Source organism: Hipposideros armiger, unplaced genomic scaffold (assembly GCF_001890085.2).
Source record: "Hipposideros armiger isolate ML-2016 unplaced genomic scaffold, ASM189008v1 scaffold_378, whole genome shotgun sequence".
Lineage (NCBI taxonomy): Eukaryota > Metazoa > Chordata > Mammalia > Chiroptera > Hipposideridae > Hipposideros > Hipposideros armiger.
This window is the reverse complement of record NW_017731728.1, coordinates 665,101-684,900: the sequence shown is the minus strand read 5'-3', so window position 1 is coordinate 684,900 and position 19,800 is coordinate 665,101. Positions and strand designations below refer to the sequence as shown.

Here is a 19,800-nt window from a genome sequence, read left to right as displayed (position 1 = left end):
ACACTGCCCTCTACAGCTCGACCTGGAGCTGGGCTGCCATGAGTCGCTGGCTGCAACCCCTGCTGCAGTGGGCTGCCATAAGCTACCGTGTGTGGCCGGCAGCCAGCGTGAGCAGCCGGTAGCCGGTAAGAGCCGCAGTGAGCAGCTGTCCAGAGGCCGGCGACTCATCTGCCTCACCCGGGAAGAGCACAATGATAACACCAACATGGGCCAGTGAAGCGATGTCCTTCACAACTAGACTGAAGAACAAAAGGACAGCAACTTGTCTATTCCCCGATTCCCCCATAAAGTCTTTTTTAAAAATCAATGTAATTTATACTACGTTAGCAGAATAAAGTAAAATTTAAAATTCAGTACTATTTACAATAGCTTCATAAAACATTAGTCACCTAGGAATAGATTTAATGAAAGTGTATAGGACCTCCATACTGAAAAACACCAAACATTATGCAAAAAGACAACCTAAATTAATGGAGAAATATGCCATGTTTATGGGTTAAAAATCTCAATATTTTTAATATTTTTGAGCTCTTACTAAGTTGAACTATAAATCCAGTCAAGATCCAATTTTTATGGAAATGGACAAGTTGACTGTAAAACAGAATTGCAAAGGAACTACAAAATGCAAAATAATCTTGAAGAAAAACAAAATTTAAGACCTTTACCAAATTTCAGGACTTATGATAGAGGTACACTAATTAAAACAGTAGGTATTTCCTTGGGATAGGTTAATAGATAAGTGCAATAGAATAGAGGCAAAAACTCACAAATGTATTGTCAACTGATTTATGACAGGTTCTGCTGCAGATCAGTGAGGAAAGTGGCGTTTTTTGTTTTGTTTTAAAGATTTTATTGGGGAATTGGGGGAGGGGAACAGCGTTGGGGAATCAGGGAATGGAAACAGACAAGTTGCTATCCTTTTGTTCTTCAGTCTATTTGTGGAGGACGTCGTTTCACTGGCCCATATCATTGTGCTCTTCCCGGGTGAGGCAGTCACTCGCTGGCCATTGGCAGCGGCTCATGGCAGCTCACGAAAGCTCACACCTGCTGCCAGCCAGCCCCACTTCAGCCTACGCCGTCACCGGCAACTCACGGCTTCCCAGCTCCAGGCCGAGCTGCTGTTCACTATCTTAGCTGTAGAGGGCGCAGCATCACTGAGCCTTATGTGGGATCCGAACCAGGGTCCTGCTGCTCAGAGCTGGTGTCCCAAGCCAACTCAACCAACGCGCCACTCAGCTGGCCCCAGAGTGGAATTTTAATAAACAATGCTGAGTCAGTTGGCATCTCTCTCAGTGCATACACAAAAGTTCATTGAAGATGAACCTAGACCTAAATATCACAGTTGGGACAATCAAGTTTCTAGATGGAAACATGGGAAAATATTTTCATATACTTGGGATCGGTAACAATATCTTAAATGGGACATAAATCGTACTGACTGTAAAAGAATTAATAAAGTTAACAATTTCTGTTGATCAAAAGATAATATTAAGAGAGAACAGCAAGCCCTTCACTGGGGAGAAGATATTTGCCGTGTGTTTATATGACAAAGGGCTTTCTTAAAATCCAGAATCTACAGATCAATAAGAAAAGACAAACCAATTTTTTAAATAGATAAAAGTTTAGGCACATCAAAAGAATATAAAAGTACAATAAAAAAGTACATATAAACATGAATGCTCTTAGATGATAATGGAAGTGTAAATTGGGATAACCACTTTCAAAAAATGTTTACCTACCAAAGCTAAACAAATCCACTAACCCAGCAACCCCACTCCTAAGTATATCCCCAATAGAAATGAGTACTTATGTTCAAAAGACGTGCAAGAATGTCTGTAGAAAAAAAATTTTAAATAATAGCTAGAAACCAAATGTTTATCAACAGTAGAACAGATGTATAAGGTGTGCTATATTCCTATAATGGAATACTACACAGCAATGTCAAGCTACATTGCAGCTACAGTGTAATGCTGAGTGAAAGAAGTTAGGCACATAATTGTACACAATATAGCATATTCTGTATGTTTCCATTTGTTTGAAGTTCAAAACAGGCCAAGCTAACCTGTGGTGATAGAGGTCAGAATAGTGCAGTCCTTTGTGGGGAGGGGACCAATTGGGAGAGAGGAGCTTTCTGGGAGGTTACAGAGATGTATAGATATATTATATAAAATTTGGCCAGCTATACATTTAAGATTTGTGTATTCAACTCCATGTAAGTTACACCCCTCAAAAAATTTTTTCATACAATACTGTATATAATCAAATTTTAAATGTTGTGATGCAGACCAGGGGTTAGCAAACTTCGGGGTGTAGCTGTGTGCCAATAAAAATTTACAAAGACTTTGGGGAAGATTGTCACATTTGCCAATCGCTGGTATAGACTAAAAATGCTTTGTGAATTTAGCAGCAAAAAGAATACCCAAAAGTGAAGATTAGAGAAATTTACATTAGATAGGGAAATATCCAAGCTAAACCTGGATGTGTTCCACATGGGCAGAGGCAGAAAGGAAGAGAAGAGAAGTTTGGGGATCAAGCAGCCTAGGTTTTAACCCCCTGACTTTGAATGCAACTGCTGTGTGACTGTGAACAAAACCTCTAAGCCACACCTAACCTCATATATACAATAGGAATCACAGCACCTACCTCATAGGGTTGTTCTGAAGCTAAAGGACGACCTGTTAGCAGTGCGGCGTAATGGCTACGCCTTTGGAGCCTGACTGCCTCGATTCTAAATGCTTCCTGCAGCTGTTGACTGTGGGCAAGTACTGACTGACCCTCTGGTGCCTTGACGTCCTCACTTAGAAAAGGGGTTCTGAGACTACCTGATAATAGTGCCTTCAGTTGTTGGGTGGAGTAAATAAGGCAGTACAACAAAATGCTCTAATACGACAAGCACTCAATAAATGTCAGCTATAATTATATAAAGCATCTAGAACAGACATGATAGACCATTAATAACTTAATATAAACTAGAACAAAAGAGACACTCATGTACAGGTGAGAAAGGTGGAGATCTGTAGGAACTAGAAGCTTTTTTTAGGTATGCGATAGGCAATAATTTTTATTTATTTATTAATAAGCAGACTAAAGCCATGTTGTAGGGGGACTGTGAATACCGAGCAGGAAAAGTTAAGACCTGTTCTAATCAACAATAGAGCATGTTTTCCAGGAGACTGATTTAGGACTATTGGTCTGACGGTATGTCATAGACTGGATAGAACAGGAGACAGGTTAAAGGAGGAGAGATTGGCCGGCAAACTGAGTAACTGGAGATGGAAACAGGCAAATTTGGAATCAGTGTACCAGTGCTAGTAGTTTCTAGGCACGGTAGTAAGAATGTCTGCCTACCTCTATCTCTGCCTCGCTCTCTAGGTCTGTTAATGGCGTATACCGGATCGGACTGTACGCTCTGAAAGACATGCCAGCTGGTACCGAACTCACTTACGACTACAACTTTCATTCCTTTAATGTTGAAAAACAGGTAAGAATAACAACTCTATCAAGAGGGAGGTTGCTTTGTGACAGTGCTCTGTAGAACATGGACCTTCAGGGAACCCTGCTGATCTGTAGCCGCTGAGAAGCACATTGCAGAGAAGCTCTTCCTCCACAGAGCTGGGCCCAGCACTCTGGGAAGGGACTGCCCGGTCGGTTCTGAACGATTCTGCTGCAGCTTTCCCAATGTGTGATCTTACCTTCCCATTGCAGTGGAAGCCCATTTGTATTTATTTTACTCTCAATCATTTTTTTCCTCTGTGAAAATGCCTTGATTTAAACGTACTGTTGGGGGTGCAGATGCTCAGGCATGCTGTTTGACCTTGTGAATGAGACTACAGGCTAAAAGCAGTATTTCCTCTCTTTCCTTCAAAGCAACTATGTAAGTGTGGCTTTGAGAAATGCCGAGGGATCATTGGAGGCAAGAGCCAGCGCATGAACGGGCTCCCCAGCAGCAAGAGCAGCCAGGCTGTGGCCACACACAGGAAGTCCGGGCGGTCCAAGGAGAAGAGGAAGTCCAAGCACAAGCTGAAAAAAAGGGTGAATAGCCATCTCATGGCTTTTTCCTCAAATAGCCACTTAGGGCGGGTACTGAAATTAGGGGACTACCACGGGAGCGTCGTTAGAGTGGTTTTAATATTCTTCGAGGTGATCTCTGATTGATCTTTCTTTTCCTGCAATCTGATCCATCTGTGTTTCAGAGAGGCCACCTCTCCGAGGAACCCAGTGAGAACATCAGCACCCCAACAAGATTGACCCCCCAGTTACAAATGAAGCCGATGTCCAATCGGGAGAGGTAAAAAGGAGCTTGCCTTACTGAGCTCTTCATGTGATTTGCTTGTCAGTTTAAAAATTATTAAGGGCTGGCCGAGTGGCTCAGTTGGTTAAGAGCTCGCTCAAAAGTGTGAGCTCTGAGCAACAGGGTCCCCGGTTTGATTCACGGCCTGAGCTGAGCTGCCACTGAGCTGCCAACAGGTGGCAGGATGGCTCAGCTAATAAAAAAATTTTTTTTTAAAAAGAGTAAAAATTACTAAACATCTGCACAGTTGAGACATTTCTTTTGTGTGGGAGGTCTTTAAACAAGGACCCAGTGGGTCTGTAACTCAGAGGGGAGAAAAATTATGTCTCTACTTTCCCTAGTTTCTAGCTGAAATTTAGCATTTCCTTCAAATGTGACCTGTAGGCAAAAAAACAAACACAAAAAAACGCGCGCGCGCGTGTGTGTGTGTGTGTGTGTGTGTGTGTGTGTGTGTGTAGTATTTGCAGTTTCCATGACTTTGTCACCCATGTTCACGTTTTCATGTCATGTTATAGGCATTACAATGTCTCACAATATCACTTACATTCATCTCTACCTCAGAATTACTATGGTGGTAAAAGCCACAACTAGATGTTATGTAGTCAAAATTAATGTTTGTTTTTCTATATCACATTTTCAGGTTTTTTTAATATTCTGAAAATTGTATTTCAGTATGTTTAGTTGCCTTTTAATCCTATGTATTAAAATTTCTTAAAATTTTATATTATTTTTTAAATACTTTTAAAACATTGTTCAGAGAAAAGTTACATGGGCTTCCCCAGGCTGCCTGAGGACTCCGTGGCCAGAACAGGTTAAGAATCCAGTAGCTTCAAAGTTCATCCTTATGTATGACTTTACTATTAATATAATTTTAGCCCCTTGTATCCTATTTCACGTTGAGTGATAGAAATTTTAAACTTCAGTAAAACAGAAATAATTAAAGCCAATGGTTCTCTGCTTTAGCTGCATATTAGCCTAGGGAGCCTGAAAACTCCTGATGCCCACGCCACACCCCAGAGCCCTTAAACCAGAGCTCTCAGAGGTGGAGCCCAGGCAGCAGTGGTGGATAGAGCTCCCCAAGAGTTTCAGTGTGAGCCGAAGTCAGGCACTATGAAATTAGTCTAATCTCCATCTACGGAGGCCCATAGTTTGAGATTTATTCAAGGTCACAGCTTTTTATATGTGTGCTCAGGTGAAAAATTGTGGAATCATCCAGATTGTATAGGCTCGTACACATGGCTCCTTTAGGCTCATGGGTGTGGAGGGCCCGTACCTAATGAGGCTTGCCTGGTGCCCATCTGTCTCAAATGTCTTTGCTCCTGCCCACCAGGTCAGGCTCCTTGTCATAGCTGAACCTCAGCCTGTGCTTCATCTCAGCAACTTCCTCTAGGATTTGTACAAACACTCCATAAAGCTCTGCCTTCAAGTCAGGCCGCTTCATTTGCCATTTGTAAATAATATAGGGAAATGTTTTCTGTTGTGTGAAAAAAAAGAATCAAGATGTAAAACTGAGTAACGTTGCCCCATGTGTAATTCTCTTTATAAAAGCTGACTTCACTGAGTATTCATTTATAACATCTTAATAATGGCTTCCATAGAACAGACATGGAGTAAATGCTGATTGAATTCATGAATAAAAGAACACCTTTCCTCTTTCCCGGCAGGAACTTTGTATTAAAGCATCATGTGTTCTTGGTCCGAAACTGGGAGAAGATTCGGCAGAAACAGGAGGAAGTGAAGCACACCAGTGATAATATTCACTCGGCGTCATTATATACCCGCTGGAACGGCATCTGCCGAGATGATGGAAACATCAAGTCTGGTGAGGCCTGGGAAACGATCCTATTATTTCCGTAAGATGGTCTCCGAACTGGTGATTTTAGCTACTTTCAAACAATCTATTCAAAGATTCCTTTTAGTCTGGACCAAAAAAGTTAGGATCCAAACATAGAAGCATCAGTCAGCAGCAACCTGTCCCTCCCAGCCCTCCAGCTGCCTTGTTTCTACTTTAGGGAACAGGAGCAAACCCCCTCCCACCAGCCCCCCAAACATCACAGCCTGAAAGTCACTGGACATGACATCAGTAGTGGCTCCTCTGTCTGCTTTCCTGCCTGGACAGTAACTTGCAGATGGGGTGCATAGCAATGCCAGATGCAGGGGGAGGTGACACCAGTGTCGAGGAAAATAGAACAAATGGCAGGAACCCATGGGGAAGAAAAGCCACGTGGAGCCCCTGTTTTCCTGAAGCTGATTTCCACTTCCTCCTTGCAGACGTCTTCATGACCCAGTTCTCCGCCCTGCAGACAGCTCGGTCTGTTCGCACAAGACGGTTGGCAGCCGCAGAGGAGAACATTGAAGTGGCCCGGGCAGCCCGCCTCGCCCAGGTCTTCAAAGAGATCTGTGATGGCATCATCGCCTATAAAGGTGACCGCACCCACCCACGTTCACGCTGCTGAGCTCTCTTTACAGGACATCTCACTCACCCTCACCTGAGACATCTAACACCAGAGCAAGTGAGGGTTTAGGGTCAGGAGTGCAGGAGGTTCACTTAGCGTGTCCTTTTGTCAGAGTGAGAGTTACAGGATTGGCTGTAGTCTTTGGGGAGTGTTTTTTTTTTTTTTTTTTTTTTTAAAGATTTTTTATTGGGGAATTAGGGGGATAGGAACAGTGCTGGGGAATTGGGGGAAGGGGAACAGACAAGTTGCTGTTGTTTTGTTCTTCAATCTAGTTGTGGAGGATGTCGCTTCACTGGCCCAAGTTGGCACCATCATCGCGCTCTTCTCTGGCGAGGCAGATCAGTCGCCGGCTTCTGGACGGCCGCTCACTGCGGCTGCTGGCCGCTCACGCTGGCTGCTGGCTACACAAGGTAGCCCATGGCAACCCACTGCCACAGGGGCTGCAGCCTACGCCGTCGCCGGCGACTCCCGGCAGCCCAGCTCCAGGTTGAGCTGTTGTTCAGCATCTTAGCTGTAGAGGGCAGTGTCACTGGCCCTCATATGTGGGATCCGAACCAGGGCCCTCTGGCATCCCAAGCGAGTTCTTAACCATCGCGCCACTCGGCCGGCCCTGGGGAGTGTTTTTTAAGTCCTCACATCTTATGTGGCAACTTTTTGTATTAGAATTGTGCCATAGTTAAGTGCTATATTTAGATATCATATTTCCTAGCTATGGGATAGAAAGAAGCAGGCCTCTGTCTTGGATATAATTTTCCTGAATGAGACAGTGAAATAGCAATTTAAGAAAACGATATGAACACATGACATTACAAGTGGTTCTTAACCTTTTTTGTTTGACACATAGTTTTGAGAATCTAGTATAAGAAAAGCTGTGGACCCTTTCCCTAGAAAAGTGCATATACAAAATTTTGCACATATTTTGGAGGGTTCACAAAGCCCTGACCTCTGCATTAAGGAAAAGGACGTAAAGCTACGAGAAAATTACCTTAAAAGCATTTTTATGCAAACATCTTTACCCTATTTCTTGCCTTTTTCAAGACACAGTTTTTGGATGTGTGTTGGGGATAAAGGTGAAGGAGGAGGGAGTTTTTAATTTGGGGTGGGTAGTTTGTAATGTACATGGTGTTTTATGACCAGAAAATTTGGAGATGTTTACAGTGAGCGATTTTAACAAATAACTGCTGCTTCTTACCATCAGCTTTGGCTGGTCTTTCTCTATTTCCCTGAATTCTGAGGAATTTTTTTTTCTCTTGTCTTTTTCTGTCTGCGATTTACCGTGTTCCCCGTGTATAAGACACACCCTTTTTCAAAAAATTTGGAATCTGAAAACTGGGTGCGTCTTATACAGTGGTCGTATAATGGTTGGGAGTTTTCACAGTGATGAGGAGTTGTATGAATTTTATGATGAATAAAATTTGAGTTCAATAACTTTATGTAATACATTTTTTTTCAAATTTCAGGCCCCAAAATTAAGGTGCGTCTTATACATGGGAGCGTCTTATACATGGGGAAATACGATATCTTCATATTTTAGTGGCTTTTTGCAGTTTTTTTTAACCTAAGGTAATAGAGAGGAAAGTGAAAACCAAGCTGTCCTAAAACGTAAAATTTTGTGGCACCTAAATGTACCCTTTACCCTCCCAGAAGATCACACTGCGTTCTCAGCCACCCCATCTGACCTAATGTGAGACAGCAGTGGGTCTGTGTGCCTGTCCCTGGCCTTCTGGCACGGAACCGCAGGCTTTCTCTCTCTAGTAAGTTACTAGAAGGGAGGTAGCAAGTGAAATAGCCCCACAGTGTGAATAATGTTTGGGTGATACAAAGTAACTGTTCCAGGAAATATTTACAGTGCACATTATTCATTCGCTGGAATGTAATTGAATCCAAACCAACAGAGAGCTAGAAAACAGTCTTTGGATGAGAGGGTCTTTGCTGTAGTGAGACTGGTGGAGCTAGAATCTGCCCGAAGCAGCCTAGCTGCCTATGGAAGTTCCCATGTCTCGTTCTGTCTTCACACAAAGTTTTTCTCATTACCCAGCTAACACTGTGTTACGTATCAAGTATATATACTATACTTTTATATTTCACATAGTCCTGAAAGTATCTTCTGGTCCCTGCCTTTACCCACATTTCTGAAAAGTCCTTGCGTTTTTCAGTCAGGCCTCCAAAGAAACCTAGATTTTTTTTTTTCTAACTTAATTTTGGGGATTCTCCTTTTTCATTTAAGAGTTAATTCTTGCCTCCCTGGCATCTTATGGTCCTTCCACTAAGCCTGGCATTCTTTTGCAGATTCTTCCCGACAAGCACTGGCAGCACCACTTTTGAACCTGCCCCCAAAGAAAAAGTAAGTCTGCACATGTGGCAGTCCTCGAATTTTAGAAAAGGACTTGGGGTACCAGACTGACACCCGGCTTTATGTTCCAGGAATGCTGATTACTATGAGAAGATCTCTGACCCCCTGGATCTTTCGACCATCGAGAAGCAGATCCTCGTTGGGTATTATAAGACTGTGGAGGCTTTCGACGCCGACATGCTCAAGGTCTTCCGGAATGCCGAGGTGGGTATTCCTGTCTGACTTCAGACACGGCCTGGGAGTTGGATGGGAGGGAACTCACTACTCCAGGACTTTCAGGATTTTCACCCTATTCTGTCAGCCTTCGTATTTCTGGTTTAGAAAGGCCACAGTTGATTTGGAGTCCCTTAGGGCAAGGGTTACATTGCTCAGGACAGTAAGTGCATGTGAAACACACAGACGTAGGTATAGGCAAGTAGTTGTAAGTGTATCTTAAGAATGGAATTGAGGGGTGTTAGGCGAATAGGCTGTGGAGTAAGTGAAACTCGCGAGGGAAGGAGAGGACGGACTATATAGTGTATGGTGCGTAGAAAATAGGAAATCCTTCAGTGATTTGAAACACCTGGGAGAGGGGTTTAAAGGGTGTGAGAGGCTACTAGGTGAAGGGAGGATGGAGGCTGAAGAAAAGAAGGGAGAGAGAACAAGAGACCCGTGGGAGAATTCGAGCCATCTTTATTAGAACCTGCTTTCTCCTGAAACCCCGCTTCCATATGTCTTTAAAACAGTGGCTCTGTCCCTGATGTGTCAAGACAGAGGTGAATGGAGCGCTTCTCACTACGTTGTCCTGTGACACTCATCCCCGTCCCTTGCACACTGCTGTGTGTTTACTGAGTGTACAGGAGGGTCTGCGGAAGGCGCCGCCTGCCAGCAATAGAGCCAGTGGGAAGTCACCACGCAGGCAGGCTCTGACGTCCGTGTGCTTTAGTTTGCTTTCAGCTGTTTCCAGCTGTCTGGCACTAGATTTGATGGTATTGAAAAGCTGTTCACCAAAATGGGAGGATGAAGAAAATCCTGCCACCACTTAGGTATGCTTTAGGCCACACTGAGAAAAGCAAACAGGTTCTTTGTCCTGCTTTCTGCAGAAGTACTACGGGCGGAAATCCCCGACTGGGAGAGACGTTTGCCGCCTGCGAAAGGCCTATTACAATGCCCGGCATGAGGCCTCGGCCCAGATCGATGAGATTGTGGGAGAGACAGCGAGTGAGGCCGACAGCAGCGAGACCTCAGTGTCTGAGAAGGAGAACGGGCATGAGAAGGACGACGATGTCATCCGCTGTATCTGTGGCCTCTACAAGGACGAAGGCCTCATGATCCAGTGTGACAAGTGCATGGTGAGGGTCAGGGCAGGAAGCAGAAACCTGGTCCTGACGAGCACGGTGACAGGCCAGAGAAGCGGCCGGGCCAGTGTGGCTCGATGGGCTTTGTCAACTTGAACTTTGCCTGGTTTTTGTGACCCTTCACTGTTCACCGTATAGTCTGCCCCCGTTTTTATTCCCTTTCGTTCTATCCTTCCCTCCTTTTCCCACCTCCCATTATTTCTGCCCACTTTCCCCTGCACGTGCCTCACGGAACCTGGCTCAGGATGCTGGGTGTAGGGTGGTGTTTTCCCGTGAGAACCACGAGCACGTTCCACTCCACGCGCACTGATACAGCTGGTGTGCCGCACAGAGAGCCCCTGACAAAGGCCTCAGGCCTGGGGTGAGCCCTGGCATCCCCCTGTTTGCTCTGTCTGAGCTTGTCACCTTACATGGACAGTGGAGCCATTAGCAACACACAGGGCTGCTGGCAGGATGTAATTAGATAAGGGATCGTTGATGTATATTATTTAGCGAGTAGACTTCGGTGCTATTTCATCATTTTCCTGCTCTCTGTCTCCTGTTGTATTTGCCCAGATCTGTGTAGTGTGTGAACCAACCTGTATACTTGTGTTCAGACAAATCCTTCTTCTTTGCCCTGTTTTATCATCTATCCCTCGTTTTTCACTCACCCACTTACCCCTGAGTTCACTCCTGTGTGACTGTCCCCTCTCCTATTGCTGCCCTCTATTCTCAGCCCCCAGCCCTTCGGCGGTGAGTCTAACCCATGCCCCCCGCCCCTTTTCCTGCAGGTCTGGCAGCACTGTGACTGCATGGGAGTCCACTCGGATGTGGAGCATTACCTCTGTGAGCAGTGCGACCCGAGGCCCGTGGACAGGGTGAGCGCCCTGAGCTGAACGTGGGGACATGGTGGCGCTGCCTTACCTGCCCTGGGGCGCCGAGTTTCCCCTGACAAATCACTCACTCTCTCTGGGCCTATTTCTTACACTTTCCATTGAGGGTGATAATCCCGCCCTTCTTTTCTCAGGAGTGGGATTGAAAGGAAAATAAAATATTAGAACTCTATGGAAGGAATGGTATTATATAAAACTATGGCTTTTATAAACACTATGGACTACTCGTAAAAGAAGTAGATTGGAAAGCCCAGAACTTGAGTGCTGTGAACACACTTACCTTAAGCACCGTTTAAGTGGAAGAGCACTCGACTCCGAGCCAGCAGAGGCTGTTCTGAGGCCTGCTTCCTGGAGAGCCGGCCGGCGGGCCGGGTAGCTCTCCGGGTTATGAAGCGGGTTTTGTGTTGGCTCTGCCATAGTTCTCCGAGTGGTGTTGGGCACGTTACCTCTGTGAAAGAAAGCGTTTGCCAGTGCTGCTGCTGCTGTCACTCTGCATGGCCAGCTCTTTGTTGTGAGGGGAGCATTGTGAATGTTTGTCTTCCCCGGGCCTTGGCACTCAATGCTGGTAGCCCCTCACCATCATTGTGACAGAGTTCCCCTCCACCCGTTTTCAAATGCCCTCTAGATGGCACAGAGCAGCCACAGTTAATGCTTCGTAGCGTGTGGTTTGGGAGACTTCACCTGTCAGTTTCATCCTCTCCCTCACTTTCCAAGTTCAGCATCTCCAGTTGCTTTCATCTTTTTGTGTGTGTGGTATACGAGACGACTGAACAGTGAGTCTTAACTGGCTGAGAATTCTAGGTGCTGGTCCTCTTCCTCTTGAGTAGAGGTCAGCAGGCTGGGTAGTAGTCCCAGCCCTGACCCATTGGCTTTCTGCTCTTATCAGGAGGTACCCATGACCCCGCGGCCCCACTACGCCCAACCTGGCTGTGTCTACTTCATCTGTTTGCTCCGAGATGACCTGCTGCTTCGTCAAGGTGCGTTCCCAGGAGCTTACCCTGCTTGTCAGAGCTGACTTTCTGAGTAGTAGGAGGTACCTGCTGTTTGCATCATAGTTACGTCTCCACATGACGTTTAATAGCCGTGGAATAAAGGGTTTTCTGTCCTTCAGTCCTTAGGCTTACCTACCTTCCCCTCCACCAAACAAAACTAGCTTGGAGAGACCCGGGGAGTGATAAAGCTCATTTTAAGGCTGGCAGGACACAGGACCCCAGGAGGTGGAAGGTCTCCCTCGTGTCCGTCTCATAGCCTAGAGGTGGTGATCACCACCATTAGGCTGCTGCGGGTAGCTCTGTCTTCATTGTTGCCGATTTTCAGTCACTTCTCTAGAGACTGGGGGTCAGACAATGGAAGTCTAACAGTTCACACAGGAAGCATTTGAACCTGTCCTGTGTCCTGTGCCTTCCTAGGTGACTGTGTGTACCTGATGAGGGATAGCCGGCGCACGCCCGATGGCCACCCGGTCCGTCAGTCCTATCGACTGCTGTCTCACATTAACAGAGAGAAGCTTGACATCTTCCGCATTGAGAAGCTTTGGAAGAATGAAAAGTAAGTGTTGAGGCCTAGCTCCTTCTTCCAGCTGGGCCCTCCCTGCACAGAGCTGAGTGTTCACTAGGATCTTGCTAATCAACTAAACCTCTCCCTTCTCTTTTTTCTGTTTTAGAGAGGAACGGTTTGCCTTTGGCCACCATTATTTCCGTCCCCACGAAACCCACCATTCTCCATCCCGTCGGTTCTATCACAATGAGCTGTTTCGGGTGCCACTGTATGAGATCATACCCCTGGAGGCTGTGGTGGGGACCTGCTGTGTCCTGGACCTGTACACATACTGTAAAGGTAAGTGACCTGTGCCTGTCCCCGATCACTGCGCTGCAGCCGCCCTCTCCATTCTTATCATCTCTGATGCCAGGTTGTCCAGGGCCAGCTGGAGCTTCAGAGTGCTGCACAGTGTTTTTTCTGGCTTTTAAATACTGTGTGCTTAGCATTCTCAGTATTTGTGGAGAGAGAACGCTCCTTCAGCCAGCCATCCCAGAATCCTTAAGACAACCATCAAGCGTGTACATTAGTTTTCTAAGCTTCGTGATTAACAGTGTGAGCCGTGGAGTCAGCCAGTATACTTCACACCCCAGCTCCACCTCTGTGCCCTGGACAGGCAGGTTCCTTAACCTACTGAAAATAGGGATTGGTATCTATTTTAGAGTTTTTCATGGGTTTTTCTATTTTTATTTTTTGTGGGTTTTGAGGTTTGTTAAAGCATTAGCAAACAATATGCAAAAATGAAGTTAAGATAGTTTAGAGTGTGTTGTAAAGGTTAATAATGAGACCACCTGTGGCAGCGCTTAGCCCAGTTGATGGCTCACAGGAGAGGGCTCTGCGTGTTTGCTGTCGCTGAGGTCAGTGCCAGCTCTCCGGGTGTCACAGCAGAGCAGTCCAGGGGAGTGTGTAGGCCATTCGCACACTGTCGGCTTGGAGCTCTGTTCCCCCAATTAGACAGTGCGCATTTCCAGACGTGCCTGCCTTAGTTCCACTGCCTTCTTCCTCCCAACTTGCCCAGAATGCTCTGATTGTCCCTCAAAACCCCGCAGCTCTCACGTGACCTGCGTTTCTGGTTTCTTCCCATCCTGGGATCTGGACTTCGACTGCAAGGGGCCCTTGTCCTTTCCCAATGCTCGTGCCTGGGAACGCTCCTTCCTCGGCAGCTACCATGCTTAGGAACGGCCCCAGGGTCCCTCTCCAGGGTCGCGCTGCCCTCCCAGTGGTGTGTGCTGGCTCTGGGCAGCTCGGGGGGAAATACGCGGTTATGTAACAGTGTTTCGTTCCCTAGGGAGACCCAAGGGAGTGAAGGAGCAGGACGTGTACATCTGCGATTACCGGCTCGATAAGTCAGCCCACCTGTTCTACAAGATGCACCGGAGCCGCTACCCTGTGTGCACCAAGCCCTACGCCTTCGACCACTTCCCCAAGAGGCTGGCACCCAGGAGAGATTTCTCGGTACGTCCTTCCTGCTGACCGCGCGCAGGACCAAGCAATTGTAAGACCTTCTTAGAACAAGAGCAGGAATCCGCAGGGGGCTCCCTGCTCCCTCCTCCTGTTTCCATCCCACACTGTGGAGATGTCCGTCTCTGCTGGGGGTGCTGGCGCAGCATAAACACATTCAGTCTACATTGCCCGGCATGGCTGTGCCTCAGGAAATCTTTGATTTCCGGACTGCACTTTCGTCAGGTTTTCCTTTTTTTTTCTCTCTCATATCTCTCTAATCTTTGCCCTTGAGACCCCTATTACAGTTTTTGTTTTTGTTTTTCATACCCATAATTTTAAAAAGCAAGTAGAAGTAATAGCAAGAACTTTGAGAAACCTTCGGTGGAAATAGTTCACTGCTTTTTCTGTTCCTGGATTTAAAATGTAAGAACATCATTATATAAAATTTGAAGAGTACAGAAGCATTAAGAAAGCTGGTATACAGTCATGCACCACATGTGCGACGGTGCTCCCATAAGACTCGAAGAGCTGGAAACTTCCTGTCGCCCAGTGACCACATACCTGTCCTGACACGGGTCTGGTGACGCTGTGCAGACAGACCTATGTGCTGCCCGTCGTATAAAGTACAGCAGACACAGTTATGTACAGTACGTGATACTTGGTAATGAATGACTGTTACTGGTTTATGTGTTTACTATACTTTTTAATCATTATTTTAGACTGTACTCTTTCTACTTGGATAAAAAAAGTTAGCAGTACACAGTGTGCCGTGTCACTCCAGCAGCCTCACACATCTCGTGTTGTTTTATAAATGTGTAGCCTAATTGTCCAGTGTGTGCACAGCCTACAGTGGTTACAGCACCTCCTGGGCCATCACACCCACTCCCCGCTCACTCCCTCCCCCAGAGCAGCTTCCAGGACCGCAGGCTCCATTCTGGTGAGTGCGGTGCCGTCTCTTTTGTACCGTATTTTTACTGTAGCTTTTCTACGCTGAGATACGCAAATACTCTCCATTGTGTTCCAATTGCCTACAGTATCAGTCCAGGACATGCTGTACGGGCTTGTAGCCCGGGAGCAATAGGCCACGCCGCATGGCCGGGGTGTGGAGTAGGTTACGCCACATGACAGACGAAAGCGCCCAATGGCACATTTCCCCCCACTAAGCAGAACATGGCTGTATTATCCACTACCCAGAAAATAACCTCCGTTAATGTTTCATCAGCCTTTTTCCTAGGTGTACTTTTTTTCAAAGTGTTGTGAACACACTCCTGTTATTTTATGCCTTTTCATAAAGCTTTTCACCGCCCACCCAATCTATTCGCCATAATGGCAGCCAGAGCTAAGCTCCTCATCCCTGAGTCTTCTTTTAGTGGGCCTGTCATAGCTGTCATCCTGGAATGCTTAGAAAGTGTAACCAGAAACCAAACCTTTGTATCCCTGTTTTTCCTATTATTTTCAGATTTTTCTAAACAGTGCATTCTTTCTGCCCACCATCAAGCCCTGCCTCTCAGCTAGACTCCTCTGTCCGTCTTCTCAGTCAGCGGCTCCCTGATTAGCTTTGAGACCCCAACCATGAGTACATCATCATTGGGGTGCGGCAAAAAGAACTGTGAGCCTATGTCATTGTCATTTTAGGATTACAAGCTCTAAGAACCACCGCGGCCTGCAGATTAATAGAAGTGCTGAACTTCTGACTTTAAAACAGCCACCCCCTCGTAAGGGCTGCAGCCCTGTTATCTTCCTTGACTTGCCCACCTCCCTTACCCCGGGTGGCCCAGATCCTCTGGCCCAGCTTTGTCAGCTCCTGCAACACACTTACCGCTTCCTTTCTTCTCTGCAGCCTCACTATGTCCCAGACAACTACAAGAGGAACGGAGGGCGGTGAGTCCTGTGGGGATGTGAGGAGCCTGGAATGGAGCCAGAACCACCGCCGACCCCTAGGATTGGGGGTCTCTGGTGGAGTAGCCCAGTGTCGCCCACAGAAAGGGCAGGGAGGGAGGTTAGCAAGGACTAAATAGAAGGGAAGAGGGTTTGGAACAGAAGGCTCAGCAGACCCAGAAAAGTCTCTCTTGGGATTCCTGCATGCTTTCCCTGTTACCCCAAGGTGTGTCAGCCCCTGGGACCTTTGTCAAGGAACCAGAGTAGCTAGAAATGCGCAGGTGTAGCTGAGCAGTTTGGGCTCATCGTTTCTATTTGTGCTTGTTTTGTACAAAAGGGATATTTTTGGAGAAAGCACTGAAGGCTTTTCTTCAGTTTATTTTCCTGTTGAATGGCGGCCTAGCTGCTGTACCTCCATCGATAGCTTACACGCAGGAAAAATACTGGATAACAGGTGTGATGAGAGAGTCAAGAAAAGGAAAAGCTCCGTTCTTACTGTAGTTGGACCGTGGGTATCCCCAGGCTGTGCCATGCTGCTCTGCACTCATGAAGCCGTCAGAACTAGCATCAGAACTAGCTGGTATATTTTGTGGACTTGATGGATTCCTGAAAGAAAGGAGAAAAATAGAATTTTACAAATAGAAATTTAATTTCAGAGAAAGGTAGTGATTTGTTCAAAAGATAATGAAGTGAAGACCAGAGCCAAGTTTCTTACCTTTGAGCCAAGGCTCTGGCAGCCAGATTCGGGTCCCAAGCCATCTGAGGTCTCTTCCCTTCATCCCCCTTCCGCCCCCAAGTGCCCTGCTTGGCCTTACTCTGAAGCCGCGTGTCCTTCTGGCAGATCATCCTGGAAGTCTGAGCGCTCAAAGCCACCCCTGAAAGACCTGGGCCAGGAGGACGATGCCCTGCCCTTGATTGAAGAGGTCCTGGCCAGCCAGGAGCAGGCCGCTGAGGAGATGCCCAGCCTGGAGGAGCCCGAACAGGAGGGGACTGCTGCCGACGGCCGCGAGGCTGAGAAAAAGCCGGACGAGAGGAGTCAGGAACCCCAGGCAGCCTGTACCCCCGAGGAGCGACGGCACAACCAGCGTGAACGACTCAACCAGATCTTGCTCGGTCTTCTTGACAAAATCCCTGGAAAAAATGGTAAGAGTCAGGCTAACATCTAGAATTTGAGAGAAATGGGAAATTACGGGAAAGGGAATGAACAAGAACCACTTCTAGCTACTTGTCCAGAATGAAAATCTTCTAAGAAAGAGTTCTTTCATGGGCACGAAACTGGGGAAGCAAAGGATCCCTCCCTAGAGAACAGCATGTCAGAGCTGGGCTTAGAGGTCAGAAAAGGAGCCACTAAGCTGTGATCTCAGAGCTCAGACCTGGAGTGGGGAGTGGGGGGGTGGCATTTGACGCCTCCTCGCTTCTGCTTTCAGCCATTGATGTGACCTACTTGCTGGAGGAAGGGTCAGGCAGGAAGCTGCGGCGGCGTACTCTGTTTATCCCAGAAAACAGCTTTCGGAAGTGAGCCTCAAGGAGCAGCAGCCTCCCGCGCCTGGGACCCAGCGGAGCCGGTCGTCCTGCCTCCTGCTCCCTGAGTGTAGACGGGGGCGGGAAGGTCCGTCCAGCAGCGGCACGGGGCCATGTCGTTGACATTAGGTACTTAGCAAACCTCGGAGCTGGCGGTGAGGAAGAGGAGGGTCTGTCTAACCAGGTCGGCGCAACTTGTTTTCCTCTCCATCTCTTCACCCCGAGGGTTAACGATGCAGGGATGAGGGAGAGCACATTAGGGGGACCAAAACCCTTTGGCACCCCCAGCACCTGCCCCTCCCTGTGTCACCCTCTGACCCCACCGGCACTGCTCCGAAGCTGCTTCCTATACCCAGGTGTAACTCAGAGTCCACAGGGGTGACCCCGGCCTCCGCCCCTCCCCCGTCTGTTCTCAGTGGGCTCCAAGAGCTCAGAAACAGGAGCTGGGCCTCTGTCCAGATCCCCGACTAGGAGGCTCCTCCGTCCTTGCTCAGCCAGGTCAAAGTCAAACCGGAGTTGCCACCTCAAGCACTTGCATGTGCTGCCTGCCCCGCCTCTGCCCCCATGGAAGTGGGGGCCCCGGGGCCCCACGGGTCATCAGGGCCCGTCCTTCCGGGACTTTCTGAGTTGGAACCTTCAGAACCTGCCCAACGTGTTCTTTCTAGCGAGACGGCCAGGCCCCCGCCAGCACATGTGCGTTTTACGCACTGTGGTTTGTGTGTCTGCTGTGCTGTGCAAATGGAAATTCATTCCAAAATAAACTCGTTTTAAAAGCTACATAAAAATGAACTCTAAACCCCACCAAACAAAAGTCACTACATGAACTGTTGAACAGTATTCACCTATCAGAGTATTTGTTGTGAGTGTAGATTATCAATTGAAAACACTACTCTTGTTTTAATTGTACAGTTTTCAGTGTCCATCTCTTAAAGAGACAGTGTCCCCGCCCCAGTTCCATCTCCTCACCCTCCTGTTGCCTTCAGCATCAGGAGAGAGATCAGGGTGTTTCCTTCCTTCCCATTCTCTGACCAGAAGCTACCAGACAATAGTGTCTCTTTAAAAATAAAATTTAAAAAGCTTTGCTTTGTTGTCCTCTCAGACATACATATGCATATACGTTTTAGATGTTCTTATAAGAGAAAAGATGGTTTTTAAATGTGCCAAGTTGTGTGTGTATATATATATATGTATGTACATATATATATGTATATATATATATATCTGCTGCGTGATTAGTAAGCAATACAGTAGTAAACAGGTCCCCATTACTTTTTCTAATACCGGACCAATGCTGTCCTAATTGTACATTTTCCCTTATGATGACGACGCTCTGACTTGTTTAGGTAGAGAAACATTGACCACCTTCCATTCCATTGAATCTTTTTTTCTTTTTCTCCTTTCTGTGTCAATCTTGAGGGAAAAAAAAAAAAAAAAAAGACCGGGGATGCCAGAGGTCCCCTTGAGCAGAGAAAAAAGCAGAATAAATATTTTATTAAAGAAAAAAGAGAATTAAGAAAATAGTTTGGAGTATTTTCTTACTGTAGAGAAGCACTGTACATTGCTGCGAGGCCTGGGTATCCGATACTCGCGTGTGGGGCTGGAGAGCGCATGTCCAAGCCCATCGGCTGGTTTCTTTCGATTTTCATTTCAGGGAACCAGGTGGGAGGGAGGTGGGGATAGGGGCACTTTGGGGGTCTCCTTTTAGTCAAAAGCAGGAAAGTGACAAGAAAGAGTTTAAAATTCAATATTTCCTTTAATAGTGTTAAACACTAAAATTTTAAAAAAGACAAAAAAAGAAAAAAACTTTGTAAAATGCGTAAACAGAAGCAAAAGACACTACGCTCTGTCATTTTATCTTTCTTTTGTTGAAAGACTAAAAACTGAAATGTTTTTTAGACAATCAAATCTTAGGTAAGTGCAAAAACTTGTTTTTTCTTACTGGTGTAGAAATTAATGCCTTTTTTTATTTTTCGGTTATTTTATAATAACGAAATAAAAAGAACCCCCTAGCTGCCAGGTGGGTTTTGGTGTTTGAAATGCGGGGCAAAGCACTACATCACTGCAAATAGTTCCAGTTAGTCTGCATGTCTGTAGGCTGTGTGATTGCCGAAAA

The 19,800-nt window shown here is 46.6% G+C and overlaps 1 protein-coding gene and 1 long non-coding RNA gene across 3 annotated transcripts in view; one reads left to right on the top strand and one right to left on the bottom strand.

The window, feature by feature from the left end:
• The window catches only part of ASH1L (ASH1 like histone lysine methyltransferase), a 139,017-nt gene extending 119,894 nt beyond the window's left edge, over window positions 1-19,123 (top strand). For both annotated transcript variants that reach the window (XM_019662507.1, XM_019662506.1), the window contains 16 exons: window positions 3,373-3,481; window positions 3,868-4,032; window positions 4,194-4,288; window positions 5,956-6,113; window positions 6,563-6,715; window positions 9,037-9,091; window positions 9,172-9,304; window positions 10,183-10,431; window positions 11,208-11,294; window positions 12,196-12,286; window positions 12,719-12,857; window positions 12,973-13,145; window positions 14,134-14,300; window positions 16,129-16,169; window positions 17,008-17,309; window positions 17,594-19,123. In XM_019662507.1, the coding sequence (XP_019518052.1) occupies window positions 3,373-3,481; window positions 3,868-4,032; window positions 4,194-4,288; window positions 5,956-6,113; window positions 6,563-6,715; window positions 9,037-9,091; window positions 9,172-9,304; window positions 10,183-10,431; window positions 11,208-11,294; window positions 12,196-12,286; window positions 12,719-12,857; window positions 12,973-13,145; window positions 14,134-14,300; window positions 16,129-16,169; window positions 17,008-17,309; window positions 17,594-17,685 (2,209 nt within the window). In that variant the 3' untranslated portion in view covers window positions 17,686-19,123. The remainder of the gene's footprint in view (window positions 1-3,372; window positions 3,482-3,867; window positions 4,033-4,193; window positions 4,289-5,955; window positions 6,114-6,562; window positions 6,716-9,036; window positions 9,092-9,171; window positions 9,305-10,182; window positions 10,432-11,207; window positions 11,295-12,195; window positions 12,287-12,718; window positions 12,858-12,972; window positions 13,146-14,133; window positions 14,301-16,128; window positions 16,170-17,007; window positions 17,310-17,593) is intronic.
• On the bottom strand, window positions 16,462-16,992 carry LOC109393392 (uncharacterized). Its single transcript, XR_002126247.1, has 2 exons — window positions 16,882-16,992; window positions 16,462-16,772 (listed from the first exon to the last, which is right to left on the bottom strand). It is a non-coding gene; the product is annotated as an uncharacterized LOC109393392 (long non-coding RNA).
• Window positions 19,124-19,800: the final 677 nt, after the last annotated feature.